Here is a 14010-nt window from a genome sequence, read left to right on the forward strand (position 1 = left end):
TAAGCGAGAGGCTCCAGCAGTTGTGAAGGTTCCCGAGCAGCAAGGGAGTGTTTGAGGCACAGTGTCCAAAACAAAGCTCGAGTGCAGGGATGCTGCTGTTGGCACTAAAGTTATGTGGGCTGCCAGGAGAGATGGGGTGTATGAGGATCTGTAGGTGATAATTAGAGATACCAACTCGTTGCCCACTGGAAGTATTTAAAACCCCATTAAAAGTTGTGATGGAGGCAGACATATTGGAAGGCTGAGTGCTTCCTTCAAGCCTTCTGAGTTGTTTGGACCCTTGGTCCCAGCGCTGTGTTGGCAGCTTTTGGGAATAAAGTGCTGACAGGCTACCAGAGGAAATGACACCTGCATTCAACTTTGGACCTGTTTGCAGCCCTGCGTGCATGGGTACTGTGCTGAGCAGCCTCTCAGCAGCACATTTGCCCCGTCAGCTGCTGCTAAACACCCCCATGATGACTTTATGGTAGTTGTATTGTAATTATTTTATTTTTTCCCAGCCTATAACCGGGGTGGGGAAACAAGGATCTTTGGTCGATGTTCTCTTCCGAGGCGGGAGGATATTGCGAATGAGTAATGGCCCGGCTGGGGCTGTAATGTGCAGAATACCTCTGGGATGACTCACCCGGCACAATGCAGCACATCCCTCTAGGAGACTGAATCACGAATGGGGGGAAGCCGCCTGCCCGCCCGGCAGCAGCCAGCTGGGACACGGGGTAACCGGGGCAGACAAGGGAGGCTGGTGGTGGCAATGGTGCTAAAACGGAGCAGTAAAGGTTTAAAATGCAGAGGAAATGGCATCCCCCAGCAGGTAAGTGTGCTCTGACTGCGTATAATTCCATATTTTTTACTCCTGGGGTTCTTTTTCCTCTGCCTCCCCCCATCTGCCCCCACAGCCCTTCTGAATGTTGTCTAAATCAGCATATAATTTATCAGTGAATGTGTATGAATTCTTCTGTGAAACACAGCCTTTCGTTTATGGTTACGTATCAATTTTTTTTTTCAGAAATAATGGTTTAATATTCACCCTTTCTTTAAATACCAGTAGGAAAAATAGATGCTGCCTGGGAAGCTGCTTCCCTTGATATCCCTCTTCATGGATATTTGATGCAGTAGGGGATTTATAAAAAAAGGTTGAAGGCAAAACCAATGTGCGTGCTGGTTTTGATATAGCCAAGAATGTCTTCTTTTCTTTTTTATGTTCATTTATCTGGCAAAAGATGAAAACCCTTTAGATTTAGACTGCAGTTATCCTGCTTACTCCCTCACCCCTCCTCTGCTACAGACCCAGCTGGAACTGAGTCACAGAATTATTTTATTTTTTTAATATTTGCAAAATATTATCTGCTCTTCATAGTTATAACATACATGTCATTGAGGATGTTTACAGAGGAATAAATATAGTTGTAGTCTCTACTGATCAAAATGGAGGAGAGGGGGGGAAAATTCAACTTCCTTTGGGTGAGTGATTTTTTTTCTTTTTTTTGTAAACTTTGAGTTTACAGGAATACTCTCTATATGTTGGCAGACAATTTTTTATGGAATGCAGTTTCTGTGGTTGTCAGTTTTTTGGGGTTTTTTTGCTAAGTATTGCTGTTCATTAGCTCACATAGGATAGCAATAAAGGACTTGTGGTCAGTTTATGTTAGGAAAAAAATTAGGGTAGAACATGGTTGTGATTTTTTTTTTTTTTTTAGGTAGGGGAATCAATTCAGGATACAGATCTTGTGAATCTACCTATTTGGCTGGCTAAACTTTTATGTGATTTTTGCTTATCTTAAACGTGGTATAAATCAAATACCATCTGTCATGCAACAACAATTTATTACTCATTACTGTAAATGATAGTGCTAATTAGCTTCCTTGTAATTTGTTAATATTTTGTACTCTTGCACAAAAATAGGAGGACTTGAGGCTGCAACTCTTGCCTGTACTACAGATGAGATGCAGGGCAAATTATTCAAATGTATTAATGCTGCCCTTTTTAACTTTTCAGGACATACTACTATGTGCACCTATAACCATTTATTGCAAAATTGACCCATTCAACAAATTTGAAGGAAGTTTTTTTTAAGAGATTTCATTGAATGGTTGGTCATTAAAAGTTCTGACATTAGTATGCATGTCCCAGTGATGTCATGGCTGCTGTTTAGGGAAAAAAAAAATCAAATATTGTTTTCGGTGTTTTTGTAAAAACATTTGCTGTGACTTTTGATAGCTCTAACACAGTTTCAGCAATGTTACATAAATGCTTCAATACTGACACAAGTCATAAGTTAATCTGCCCCAATGCCATTAAAATGTCATTTTAATTCAAAATTGTGTGTGTAATAAGCTGATTTCTGGGGAGAGACGTAGAGCTGCATCAGTATCTTTGCTTGCCTATCAGCATGCTTGTAAGCCAGCTTTTTTCCCTAAAAAGCTGCTTGCAGTTCATTTGAGGTTTTGCCCATGTGTATAGCACTTGGTGAGGATCACTGGGCAAGTCTGGCACAGGAAAGGATGTTATGCTGGCCAAAAAAAATGGATTTAGTCCATGCAGGACCACATAATATGTATACTTTTGGAAAAAAAAATTATATATATGTATAAAATGTGTGTATGTATTTCAGGAATGAATTTTCCTATACTTCCTGGAAGGATCTGAACTAATTACAGGATTATGAAATCCCATTTGAGCTAGTTAGGATAGAGCTGTTTCTCGTAAACTCAATAAAATCAGCCTTAAATGTTGAACAAACGTTTTGGTGAAAGAGTTCCTTTGTTCCTCACTGCCTCGGCATTTAAGGGAGATGTGGAGGCGGGCGGCTGGGTTGTTGCAGGTGTCTTGGTTTTTTGAGAAGTCCTTTTTCTTCTGGGGAAAAAAACCCCCAAAACAACAACAGACCAAACAAAACTGCTATTAGTTTTTCCTATGGAGGATTTTTGGATGCGCCGCAGTGCTGGAAGCAAACCCAGGCTTGCCGAGCACTGGCTGTGGAGATCTGGCCCCTCTTCATTTTGCCTTTGGGGCTGCTCTAGGCTCAACCAGCATCTCTAGAGCAAGGAATGTGGAGACTGAATTGTTTGTATTTACTCTGACTGTGGGGAAACTAAAATTTCCTAGGTGCCCTTTTATTCTGGTGGTGTTTCATTTGAAAAACAGAAAAATACAGGTTGGAAATTGGTTATGCAGGAGTTGGGTTACAGGTACAGAGATTCTTTGTTCCTGGTGTGATGCAGAGGTTGGGGCAAGAAAAACTTTTGGGAGATTTTCCATGGTTTTCTTCAGATTCCATTCTAACATTTGATTTGGCCAGAGAGACACAGATGTCTTTTTTTCTTCGTGATATGTAGTGGTTTTGATACTTAATGAAAAAGTTTCAAACCTGCTGGAAATCTAAATGGTATGGAAATATCAACTTAATTTGCTATAGCTGCATACTCTCAGAAGTTTGCTTTCAAACAAATTGCTAAGTTAGGATTTGAAGAAGAAAATGCTGGTTATAATCTGCAGATATGTCACATTTGCAAGAAGCTTCACGAACCGACCAACAGATCAAGGAAGTGGGACTCCAAAAATAGCAGCTTTTAATGTCTCTTCTTTCTGGCTGTGGGATGAACTGCAGAGAGGAGCCTCACAATACAACTTGCAGCAATCACCTGGGCAGAATGTGATGGCTTTAACTCCAGCTGTTGGAGCTGCTGAGGCAGGGAAAACACCTGGCACTGTGAAATATATCCAGGTCAGTCAGAGACAGGTTATGCCCTAGTAATCATAAAGTTACATTTGCTTGGATCCAAATAGTTTAAATTGTGTTTGTGTGCCTGACCTCTGCTGCTGTTGCATTAGCAGACTCCTGCTGTCCTTTAGGGCTCTTCCCTGAAACCTGAATCCTGCATGAATGCATGGATTAAAAGACAGTAATCCATAATGTTGAAACCATTATGGACAAATACCTTTTTTTCTGAGACCTGGATCTCTCCTGGCCTTGTAAGCCATAGAGTTGGAAAAGGAGGAAAATATCAAAGTGCCTTATGGCAGCAATATTGTGGAAGTTTATAATCTTATATTTTGGTCAAGTAACTTGGCTAGAGGGAAGAATATTACTGAATTATAGAAGGTGTCTGGGAAGTGTTTTAGATACTAAGTGTGACTCAAAAAAAAAAGTAGTAAATGTGGTAGGTTGGACTACGTTTTCCTTCCTCCTTGGGATTTTTAGACATCTCCGATGGTATCTGCAGTTGCTGCTTTGGAAGCAAAGTGGAAAAGAAGAGCAGCTGGTGGAAAAGAAGAGCAGCTGGTGGAAGGAAGTTGTCTACTTTGACACTCCTTTTACAAAGACAGTGGTGAAATTAAACCTTAACTAAGGAGTGAATTGTTTGGTGTTTACTCCTGGATGCACGACTGTAGCCATTAGCCCTCACTGGCCACACAAGGGGCTCATGGCTTTGTCCCTCATTAGTGTTGCTGGAGTGATGTGGTTTATGTCTGAGAGCACAGGATGATGGCAGCCCCATGTGTACATGGTGGGGGACAGCACTTCTGTCAACCTCAAGTGTCACCTGTCTCTTAGACACACAAATGCTTTGTGAGTTGGACTGTAGATAGGGAAACCAGGGTTCAGTGATGACAGAGGTCATATTCACTCACTTCTTGTTTAGGAAAATTCTGTGTCCTCCAGAAGAGCTATTATACATGCACACTCTATTTTACTTTTATAGATATATATGCATACCCACGAGCTATAATTTTTAAGGAGTTCTCTTTTCCTTCCAATAAAAACAGCATGTGCTTTTCAGCACTACCTTTACTCCCCAAGTTCATTCTGTTTCTTTTTTTTTCACTCAGGGTGGGGCAGGCAGACAACCTGGAGCAGCCCTGGAACATGCTGGCTGGCTGCCATGCAGCTGGGTAATCCCTTCTGATACTTTCTTCCCAAGCTTTTAAGACTGGTGAGGACAAATCTGTAGGGTTAAGATAGCATTTAAGAGCATAATTAAGAATAGTTTGCATGAAAAGCATAGCGCATAGGCCATAAAGCCAACAATTACAGCAGTCTTAAAAGCTTCAAGGATCCAATAAAACAGGAGGAACTAAGGCTACTGTGGGGTTTTCTCTAATTGTTTCATTTTTAGCTATCAGTACCTCATTAATTGTAATGGACCAAATATTTTCATGAACCTCATTAACCATTTCTTATGAAAGAGTCAAATTGCAGTTACCATGATAAAAGTGCAGATGGATGGCTTGAATGTGGTTGTTCTGCTGCTCCAGTGCACCAAGGTTTCATCAGCAGCACACACATGGGATTTGCAGATCGCTCCTTTGCTCCTCAGGATTTGGAATACTTGGAACTAGCCAGAGCCTTGATGCAGTCGCGTAAAATGAAATAGCAAAGAAAATAAACAGCTTTTACACTAAGGAAGCAAGATCCTTATATGGAACTGAAATATTTGAGTACCTCCCAAGTATTTATCAACACTGGCATGAGGGAAAGAAGCATTGCCTATTCTAGGCTTGTGGATGGAAACAGCAGGCAGGATTTAGACATAGAAGACTGGAGGAAGCTGCATGTAGCCTTGAAAATTCAACGTGCAGCTTCTGAGTCCTAATCCAGTGATTAAACCAAGATGTCAAGCGCTCAGAACCCTTATCCACCTACTTTCCTTGTATCTTTTCTTTCTTTTTTTCCTTAGCACAGGTTGCACTTTGGGAAATGTGGTTGTGGCTGGAGCAGAACAGGAGTGGGGATGGGGCTCTGCAGGGAGCCCAGCGTCACTGGTGACTTTTGATTGTGCAGGAAAGTGTGCCAAGGGATTATTTAATGGAGCCAGAGCTCTGCCTGCCCTGCCAAAGGTGAACCCTTCTGCTGGACAAGACTCTTGTCTCATAGGGGAACAGAGGTCACCTTGCAGGGGTAGGGGGATGGAAACTTTAATTTCTGGCTTATTATATTTAAGGAGGTTGGTCTTCAGGATGAGAAGAACACAGTTTAAATGGTGTTATCTCGGCATGTGGTGGCAGACTTTGTGAGGGCCATAGGTCATGGATAGATGTGGATATGAAGAGGAAAACCATGTGGCTCTGTGCCCCACCAGATTGTCATTATAATGGGCAGGGATAGTCATGGCACCTAAATTTAATGTGTAGGTATCCAGTAATACTCAGATGTAATTACAAGCCTATAGAATTCACTGAGAGGTGATAGAAATGTGGGAATAACTGACAGAAATCACAAAGTACTGAGTAGCTGCTTCTTGCTTAATTTTCCTTTAAGTGGACAATTTCTGCAGTGAAGTAACTGAAGGCAACATTACTTTTGGGACAGCCAAAGGCTCCAACTGCTGCCATAAAAGTGAATGGTAAATCCTGCAGGAAATTATAATGCTAGTGGCAATTTTCAAGTGTGGAAGGAGAAGCAGCAGTTTCTGTGGATGACTTTTGTGGGAGGATAGGAGGGAAGGTCATACTGAGCGGCTCTGACTTCAGAAGAGAGCTAAAAATAAGTCCAGAAAGGATCCTTGGGGAATAGTAGAAAGATGTAGAAATGTATAGTTGGTTTTCTTTGTACTTAATCTGCTAATTGTTAATCCTTATAGACCATATGGGAAAGGTACAAAGAAGAAAACAAAAACTGTATTGAATGGAAACAGCTCAATTTTTGCACAGTAGGAAATTAGCTGAAGTATTTTGCTTATTTCTGAGTATCAGGAAGTCAAGAGATTAAAATTGCCACTGTAAAATCTAGAAACAGGTTTTCATTAAAAAATAAAAAGGTAACTGGTTCAATTTATAGACACACTTGCCCTATTTACTGTACCAGGAAGCTGCTATAAGGACTCGAGCAAAAGTACTCTTAAAAACATCGTTTCTCAGTTCTGTGAATACCTTGTGTGTGTCATCTGTGTTTGTGTATCAGATTGGAAAGCTTTTTGTCAGCCATTGCAAAGTACTCGGGGCAGCAGGGGATGAACTTCTGGCATCTCTGCACTGCTGTCTTTGCGAGGTCCAGTGAGAAAGTTGGCATCTCCATAAAATAAAGGCTGTGAAAAGAAAATTGCAGTGTGTGTTTTGTGAGATCAGAAGAGATAAGCTGGTCCCAGAAGATGCTCACTGCTTCCCTTGGTTTGTCCTCAAACTGCTTTCAGGTAGGATCCATGAGGCTGCTTAGATGCTTAGATCTGGTTGTGTTAAAGAAAGGGAGGCGTGGAGTTTAAGTGTTAGCACCTGAACTGCTGCAAAAATAGTCTGAAAATGAGGCAGTTTTACCTGGTGCAGGATGAAGAAAGCTACTACTGCTTGTCATGCTGTACAGGATGCTGGGAAAATATCTGGATACAGAGAGGAATTTCTCTCCATAAAGGATAATACCTGTCATTTTGAAAGGCTACCTCTTGGAGCCCTCTGTGTGTTGATCTTCCTTCTCCTGGTGAGGTCACCAGGTGGCCTGGAGATGGACAGTCCATGGGCATGTCCCTTTTTCTCATCCCTGGTGATGTTCCCAGGTTTGCCCTGCAGCAGCTTTGTGGGCACCTTTGGGTGCCTCAGCAGCTCTGCAGCCAACAGCGCCGTGGTCACGCGTGGCTGCCATCCAAGCCCAGCGTGGTGACCTTCCTGTGAAGGTGTCACAGCCATCAGCATCCCCGTGTCAATCAATGTCCAGCGCGCGATGGGCGGCACCAGGACAGAAAAGCTCCTTTGGGTGTTTTCCCAGCAGCTCTGTGCTGGGGACAGCCCATCTTAGCTTACAGTCTGTTGCGTGTTCCATGCAGCGTGTGGCTTTTGCTTACTTTCTCTAGGGGCTTCTCTGCTTCTAAATGACTTTGGTGATGTCCCCAGTGGATGATGGAGCAACTGCTTCATGGAAAAGGGTACAGGGGAGGCCTGGAGTCTCCCCCTGTGGAGGCTCTTCTAAACCTTTGTGGTGGGCATCTGGATTATCCCCAGATCTTAGGTGCTTCCAGAATATTTTCTTGTGAGGTTAGGAGGCTCTGCCTTTCAAAGCCCTGTGAAATGCTGGTGAGACTGTTTTAGGGCATGGTATAGTCCTGATGACCTGAGCTGAGCTGATTCCCATCTCCTTTCATCTGAGGTACCAGCTGGAGCCACATTTATAGGGTTTTCCCCATAAAACTGTCACAGATGTGGAGGAATTTGAGAGTCATCTTCCAAAGCCCACTTCATTAATTGGATCACAGAAACCTTGAAACACTTTTTTCGTGGGTTATTTGAGCTCCATGTGTTCTTCCAGTACTTTGGAGACGTGATGCCCCAGTGTGGGAATTGGCTTTGGGTCTGGATCACCCCACTGTCATGGTCCCTGTCCCTATCTGCAGGAGGCAGAGAGTGTCAGGGACCACAGGTTGTTTGATCTGTGTGTTGACATCTGGAAACCTGGCAGGCTCATTCCTTGAGGTTGGTGGGTCTCTCTCCTACGATGGCTGGGTGTTCCAGGCCATCCATGACAGAGGTGGTCTTCCATACCAGGCAGAAACTCTCTGTTGGGGTCAGCGCAGTGCCATCCAAATACCACCCTCAAGAAAAACTGCTGGGATGTGACTGTGATGCTCACAAAGGTTCTGTTTTTGTTTTGTTGCCATTGCAGTGACAGCTATATTGTGCGAGTCAAAGCTGTGGTTATGACCCGAGATGACTCCAGTGGGGGATGGTTGCCGCAAGAAGGAGGCGGTCTCAGTAGAGTTGGCGTCTGCAAGGTCACGTACCCGGAGGGCAATGGAAGAAGTGGATTTCTAATCCATGGTGAAAGGCAGAAAGACAAACTGGTAATAGACCCTAATTCAACTTTTGTCTGTTCTTATAATGAGAATTATCCCAAATCTATTGCTATTGTATTCTTGTGCAAGTTTTGGTTTTTTCTTTTTTAAATATATAAAAAAACAGGCATGTGGAAATAATACTGGATTGGACAAAACAAACCCAATCCTCATCTAGAATTGCCATCCTTTGCTACCTAGGCTGGTGTGATGCCACCTGGAAGGAGCAGGTAAATTTTTGACATACACGTGCAAAGATCCCCTTTGAATGAAAGAGGGCCTGTGGTTTTTTCTTTTTTTTCTTAGACCTAGTGCGGGGGTAAGTGAGAAGTGAATTGAAGTGTAAAGAGCCTATGAAGCCAGTCACATTGCACTGAGTAATGCAGTGCAAGCCTTTTAAAAGGGCTATGAATTATTTATGCTGTGTGCTGTTCAAGGTTTGAACAAGCTGAGTGAGAATATGAAGACAAGTTGTCTCTTATGAATTGACACACTCAGTTTCTCCTGGTAGCTGTTTATCTAAAAAGGAGCTCTCTTGTATCCCTGCACAAATCAAATTAATAAAGCCCTTTCCTGATTTCCAGGGGCCACTTGAAATGTTATTGTTTGTTATCTTGTTTTTATGTATTTGATTCTTCTGAAATGCACTCCTGTGAAGATAGGGGCTAGCTTAAAAGCAGCACTTCCTGCACTGGCTCAAAAAATGCATTATTTGAGTCAGAAATGATCTTGCTTTCAAAAAGACTGGTGTTTTAAAGCTGTTTCAATTATGGCTTGTCTTTTGCAATGTTGTTTTGCTTAGGATGCTTTTTTTGACATTATATTTGGGAGCCATGGTTATGGTTTTGAGGGGTGGAGTAAGACATGACAAGCCATTCCTGTTGTCCCTGAGCATCACTCTAGAGATGGTTTTTGGCACAGCAGAACTTGACATGAGTGTCTGGCTGGGGGTGAGCAATTTAAAAACAGTGAGGGGAGTGTTGCAGCATCTCCTAAATCTGTTGCTGGTGGATAAAATTTCTTTTGAGTAAAACTATTGAGGGAAGAGGTTCTCCTTCCTCCTGAGCCCCCTGCTAGCTTAACCTGTGCCACTCTGGGTCCAAAACATGCTCCTGGGATAGGGAGTGAGCGCCTACTCAAAGCACAAGCAAAAGATGAATGTGCAATAGTTTTGAAAACAATTACCATGTCTGGTGTTTATTAGTCATGATTTGGTAGGGAAAGATGTTCCACTATATGAGGCATGACTTGGCTTGCTTTTTGGGTCCAGCCTGAGACGATGCTGGCCTGTATCCTTGGGGTGGGAAAAGTGACTTTGCTCCTCTTTTGGGGCTCACGCCCTCCCAGGTGGTGCTGGAGTGCTTTGTGAAGAAGGACCTGGTGTACACAAAGGCAAACCCCACCTTCCACCACTGGAAAGTTGACAACAGAAAGTTTGGGCTCACCTTTCAAAGCCCCGCTGACGCTCGAGCCTTCGACAGAGGAGTGAGGAAAGCCATCGAGGACCTCATTGAAGGTAGCGTGGGGGTGGACACTGCATCCTTGGAAGAGTGGGCAGGGGGTTTGAGTCAGGGAGCTGGGAAGAGGGAAGTCTTCAAAATCAGCCCTTGGGCTTGGAGGTCTCTTGTGCACATGTCCAAGTGCAGCTGGGGCCCTTATCCTACAGTTAGCAAGCCCCAGCTTTAGGAATTGAGTTTTCTCATTCCTTAGAAGAGATAAGGTGTTTCACTCAAGTATTTTTCAATCCTGTCTGTCCAGACTTCTCCCTGTTATTTATCATCAAGTTTGTTGTTACTGCTTTTTTTGATAAACTTGGGTTTCACACTAGTGATGGCAACTCAGACAGCCCAGGCTCTTTATTTTCAGTCAAATCTCATCTTACTGAGTATTTGTTAAATTCCTGCCTGGAGTTGAATAAAACTTAGTTTGGTTTTGGTTTTATTTTGCAGTAATTAGTTTTGTCTGCATCCTCTTAGTTGAATGGTAGTTCTTGAAGACTTTGTTGTGTTTCTGGGTGTTGTTTTTTTAATTCTGTAAAAAATGCGTTTGAATTGTCTGTGCTTTGAAGTTGTCTTAAATTTTTCCTTTTCACATTTCATTGCAATCAGGCAATCACAATACAGCAACAATTCAATTGTACTTTATTTTAATGAAATTCAATTCTTCATGCATTTTTTCTTGATTTTTTTTTTTTAGCCATACTACTTTATGTAGGGACTTAGTAGTCCAAAGCCTTTTGCCTTCTCTTCCAGTGTGACCAGGATATTTTTATATACAGATGGGACATTTTCTGAGGATACTGACTCAGATGTATGTCCAGATGTGTATTCATTTTGAGGACATTAGCTCCATAAGACAGCTTCATGTTCTTGGATGTCCTGTCCTTGCTTTAACATGAACATGGTAGATATTGGAAGAGAATTAATCCCCCAGGGCTCTTTGCTGGTAAATACCTCATCAGTGAGAGGAAGAATGTTCTCAGAAATTTGCTTTTTTCTATGCCATTAACATGAAGAAGTTCCAGGTAGACTTGCTTCTTTCTTCTTCTTGTTAAAACTGTGAAGCATTTTGAGTCATAAAAGGGATGTTTTATGAAAGTGGCATGGGGTTGTGCAAAGTTTCAAGGAGATAATAACTCAAATGTATTGAGTAGTGTTTTGAAGATGGCAGTGGTTGGCAACTCCTGTTTTGCTCTTCTTGATCCATTTTACAGTGGAGGTATTTGAAATCAAGTTCTACTGTATCTCAGATACTTCAAAATCAGAAAATCTATATTTATCCCATTAACAGTACAGGCTGATCCTCATGAATGTGTTCCTCATTAACTTCCAAATAAGGCTTTCTGAATGAAAAACAATCATTTGTTCATGCACACACAGTGTTGGGCAGTAGATTTAATTTATCACTCATTTTTTGTTCACATACTTGATCAAATTCAGCAGGTAATATTAAGCACAACTAAGTGTGCATTCAGAACTTAACATCATGTAATCACTGCTTTATTGTGAATATTTAACTAGTAGTTCATTCCCTGTAGCATCAGAAGTTTGGGGCACAGGGACAAGAACTCTATGCAGCACCATAGAGTTTCAGATTTTTTTAATTTTAAAGCTAATGTAGCAAATGGCACAAATGTTTCCACATTACTCAGTGTTTTAAGTGGGCTTTCACACTTAGCTCTGCACATATTCGTGATGATGCAACTGAGAGCAGCCAAGGCTGGTGCCAATAGCATTATATAAAACACATTATTTTAACAAATTCCCAGAATGAAGATGGTACAAGTCGTTGTACTGTGTTGGTCAGGGATGTGATTTGGGCATAATCCACTTTAGCAGTGGGCTTCCATCAAAAAAATAGACATTTGACTTGAGGGTTCTCTCCCCAGCAGATCCTCTGGCTGTACCCACCCTCCTTGGCAGCCTTAGAGTAGATGAAGCCAGCCAGGAAGGGGGTCTGGGGTCTTGATTGGGTGTAGGCAGAGGAGTCACTCCTTTTTAGGTACAGCATAAATTTGGTGTCAAGTGCAGCAGTGGTGAGCACCCCCTACCTTGAGGCTGTTCTGTGATCTGGGTGCTCACCAGGCCCTCTAGCAGTTCTGCAGGAACACCTGTGGGGTGAGGAGCTTTTTTGATATGCTTCCCTACTCTTCCAGAAGATTGCCTAATGTACCTAATGAAAATTGCACCCATTTATTTTTCTCTTGTCTATGGTTTTACACATATCAGCTCCTTTTAGATACTTTGTTTACATGGGGCAAGGTGATTCTTTGAGAAGCAGGTGATAATAGAGAAGACCTTTCAAGTATATAAAAACTTACACAATTAAAAGGAAAAAAAATACAATCTAACTCTTCATTGTCAAAGTGAGATTAATTTTATTTCAAATTATAGGTTATTTCTCCCCCCCGCCCCACATTTAGGGAGTAAGTGAAGAAAAACTCATATGTGATTTCTTGACAGCTGAGAATCAGCCTGGAGCACTGATTAGTGCATAGCTTTACCATTCTTCAGAAATTAGTCTTCTGTAATTGGAAATGGTAACTGCTATTTTTATCATTGTTAATTAGCACTGGCAGCCACACGTTTCAAGAAACACTTTTTCAGATTTTACCTCTCCAACCCAGCTACCAGCAGATGGGTTGTTCTTCCTTAATTTCAGCCACTCTTTTGCACATCTACAACACACAAACCTGTGAGAATCCAAATGTTTAACAGCCTCAAAAAAAAAAGTTTCATGGAAATGTCATGTGTTTAAAAAGCTGTTGGTTTGGTTTTTCTAGGATCTACAACTTCCTCGTCCACCCTTCACAACGAGGCCGAGGTCGGCGACGATGATGTCTTCACTGTGAGTACATGTCAGCCAAGCTCCTTCTCTTTATGCTCAGGTTTACACGGTCAGGTTAGAAAGGGTTTTTCTTTTTATGCCTCAGGGCTGGCATTCAGCCACCATCGTGTTTGGACACTGGGTGTGTTTTATTTGATGGAAGTATATCCTCTACAGAATGTGAGGCCTCTTGTTGGCCTCCTGTTGCCACGTGAAAAGCATGTCAGAGCAGGTGATGTCAGCAGCTAGAAGTGAAGAAATAATCGCCCTTGAATTTCTTTTGGCTTAGACAGAGATGGTGTACACACCTGCTAATACTGCTGTCTGTCCCTGAGAAGCTTCCTGCAGACTCAGATGGTTAGCAAGGGTACTGCTACTCAGATACATATTCAGGGAAATAAGGTTTTGGCTCACAGCTGTAAACAAGCAAACTTCAAAGGTGTTTCACCTGTACATGGAATGTAGAAAGTTCAGACTGGTGTTCCTCAGGTGGAAGAAGGCACAGTAGTGTGGCATCTGTCTAAGCAGCAGTGACTTAAACAGGAGTGAGCTGTTGGAGATTGATTTGTGGTGTTGTCTAAAATGTATTATGGAGTTTTGCTGAAACTAAAGCTACTAACTTCAAGGAAAGGAAAGTTAAAAAGAAAAAAAAAAAAACTTGTCAGGTGAAAATGTGACTCTGATTAGTGCTCTGCCATGGGCTGGAAACAAGTTGCTCACATTGTATACTTCTTTGTTAATAAAGTTACTTGCTCACCTTAATTCAACCCCGATGGGCACATATTGGTTATTTTACAAATGCCCTTCTTGTCCTGTTGGGCCCGGATGGCAGGAAAGGGGAATGTGGGTAATCCTCAGTGCAGCAACAGCAAACTCAAAATTGTGTTTGGGATACTTCCCTGGATTTTTAGGGTGAGGGAGGGAAAA

General features: G+C 42.1%; 1 protein-coding gene across 1 annotated transcript in view; it reads left to right on the forward strand.

The window, feature by feature from the left end:
• Nucleotides 1-14010, forward strand: part of SPRED2 (sprouty related EVH1 domain containing 2) — a 59364-nt gene that overhangs the window by 24307 nt on the left and 21047 nt on the right. Inside the window, exons 2-4 of the mRNA XM_066546340.1 lie at nucleotides 8589-8766; nucleotides 10105-10273; nucleotides 13040-13104. Of these exons, the coding sequence (XP_066402437.1) occupies nucleotides 8589-8766; nucleotides 10105-10273; nucleotides 13040-13104 (412 nt within the window). The remainder of the gene's footprint in view (nucleotides 1-8588; nucleotides 8767-10104; nucleotides 10274-13039; nucleotides 13105-14010) is intronic.

This window comes from Molothrus aeneus, chromosome 3, assembly GCF_037042795.1.
Source record: "Molothrus aeneus isolate 106 chromosome 3, BPBGC_Maene_1.0, whole genome shotgun sequence".
NCBI classification, from domain to species: domain Eukaryota; kingdom Metazoa; phylum Chordata; class Aves; order Passeriformes; family Icteridae; genus Molothrus; species Molothrus aeneus.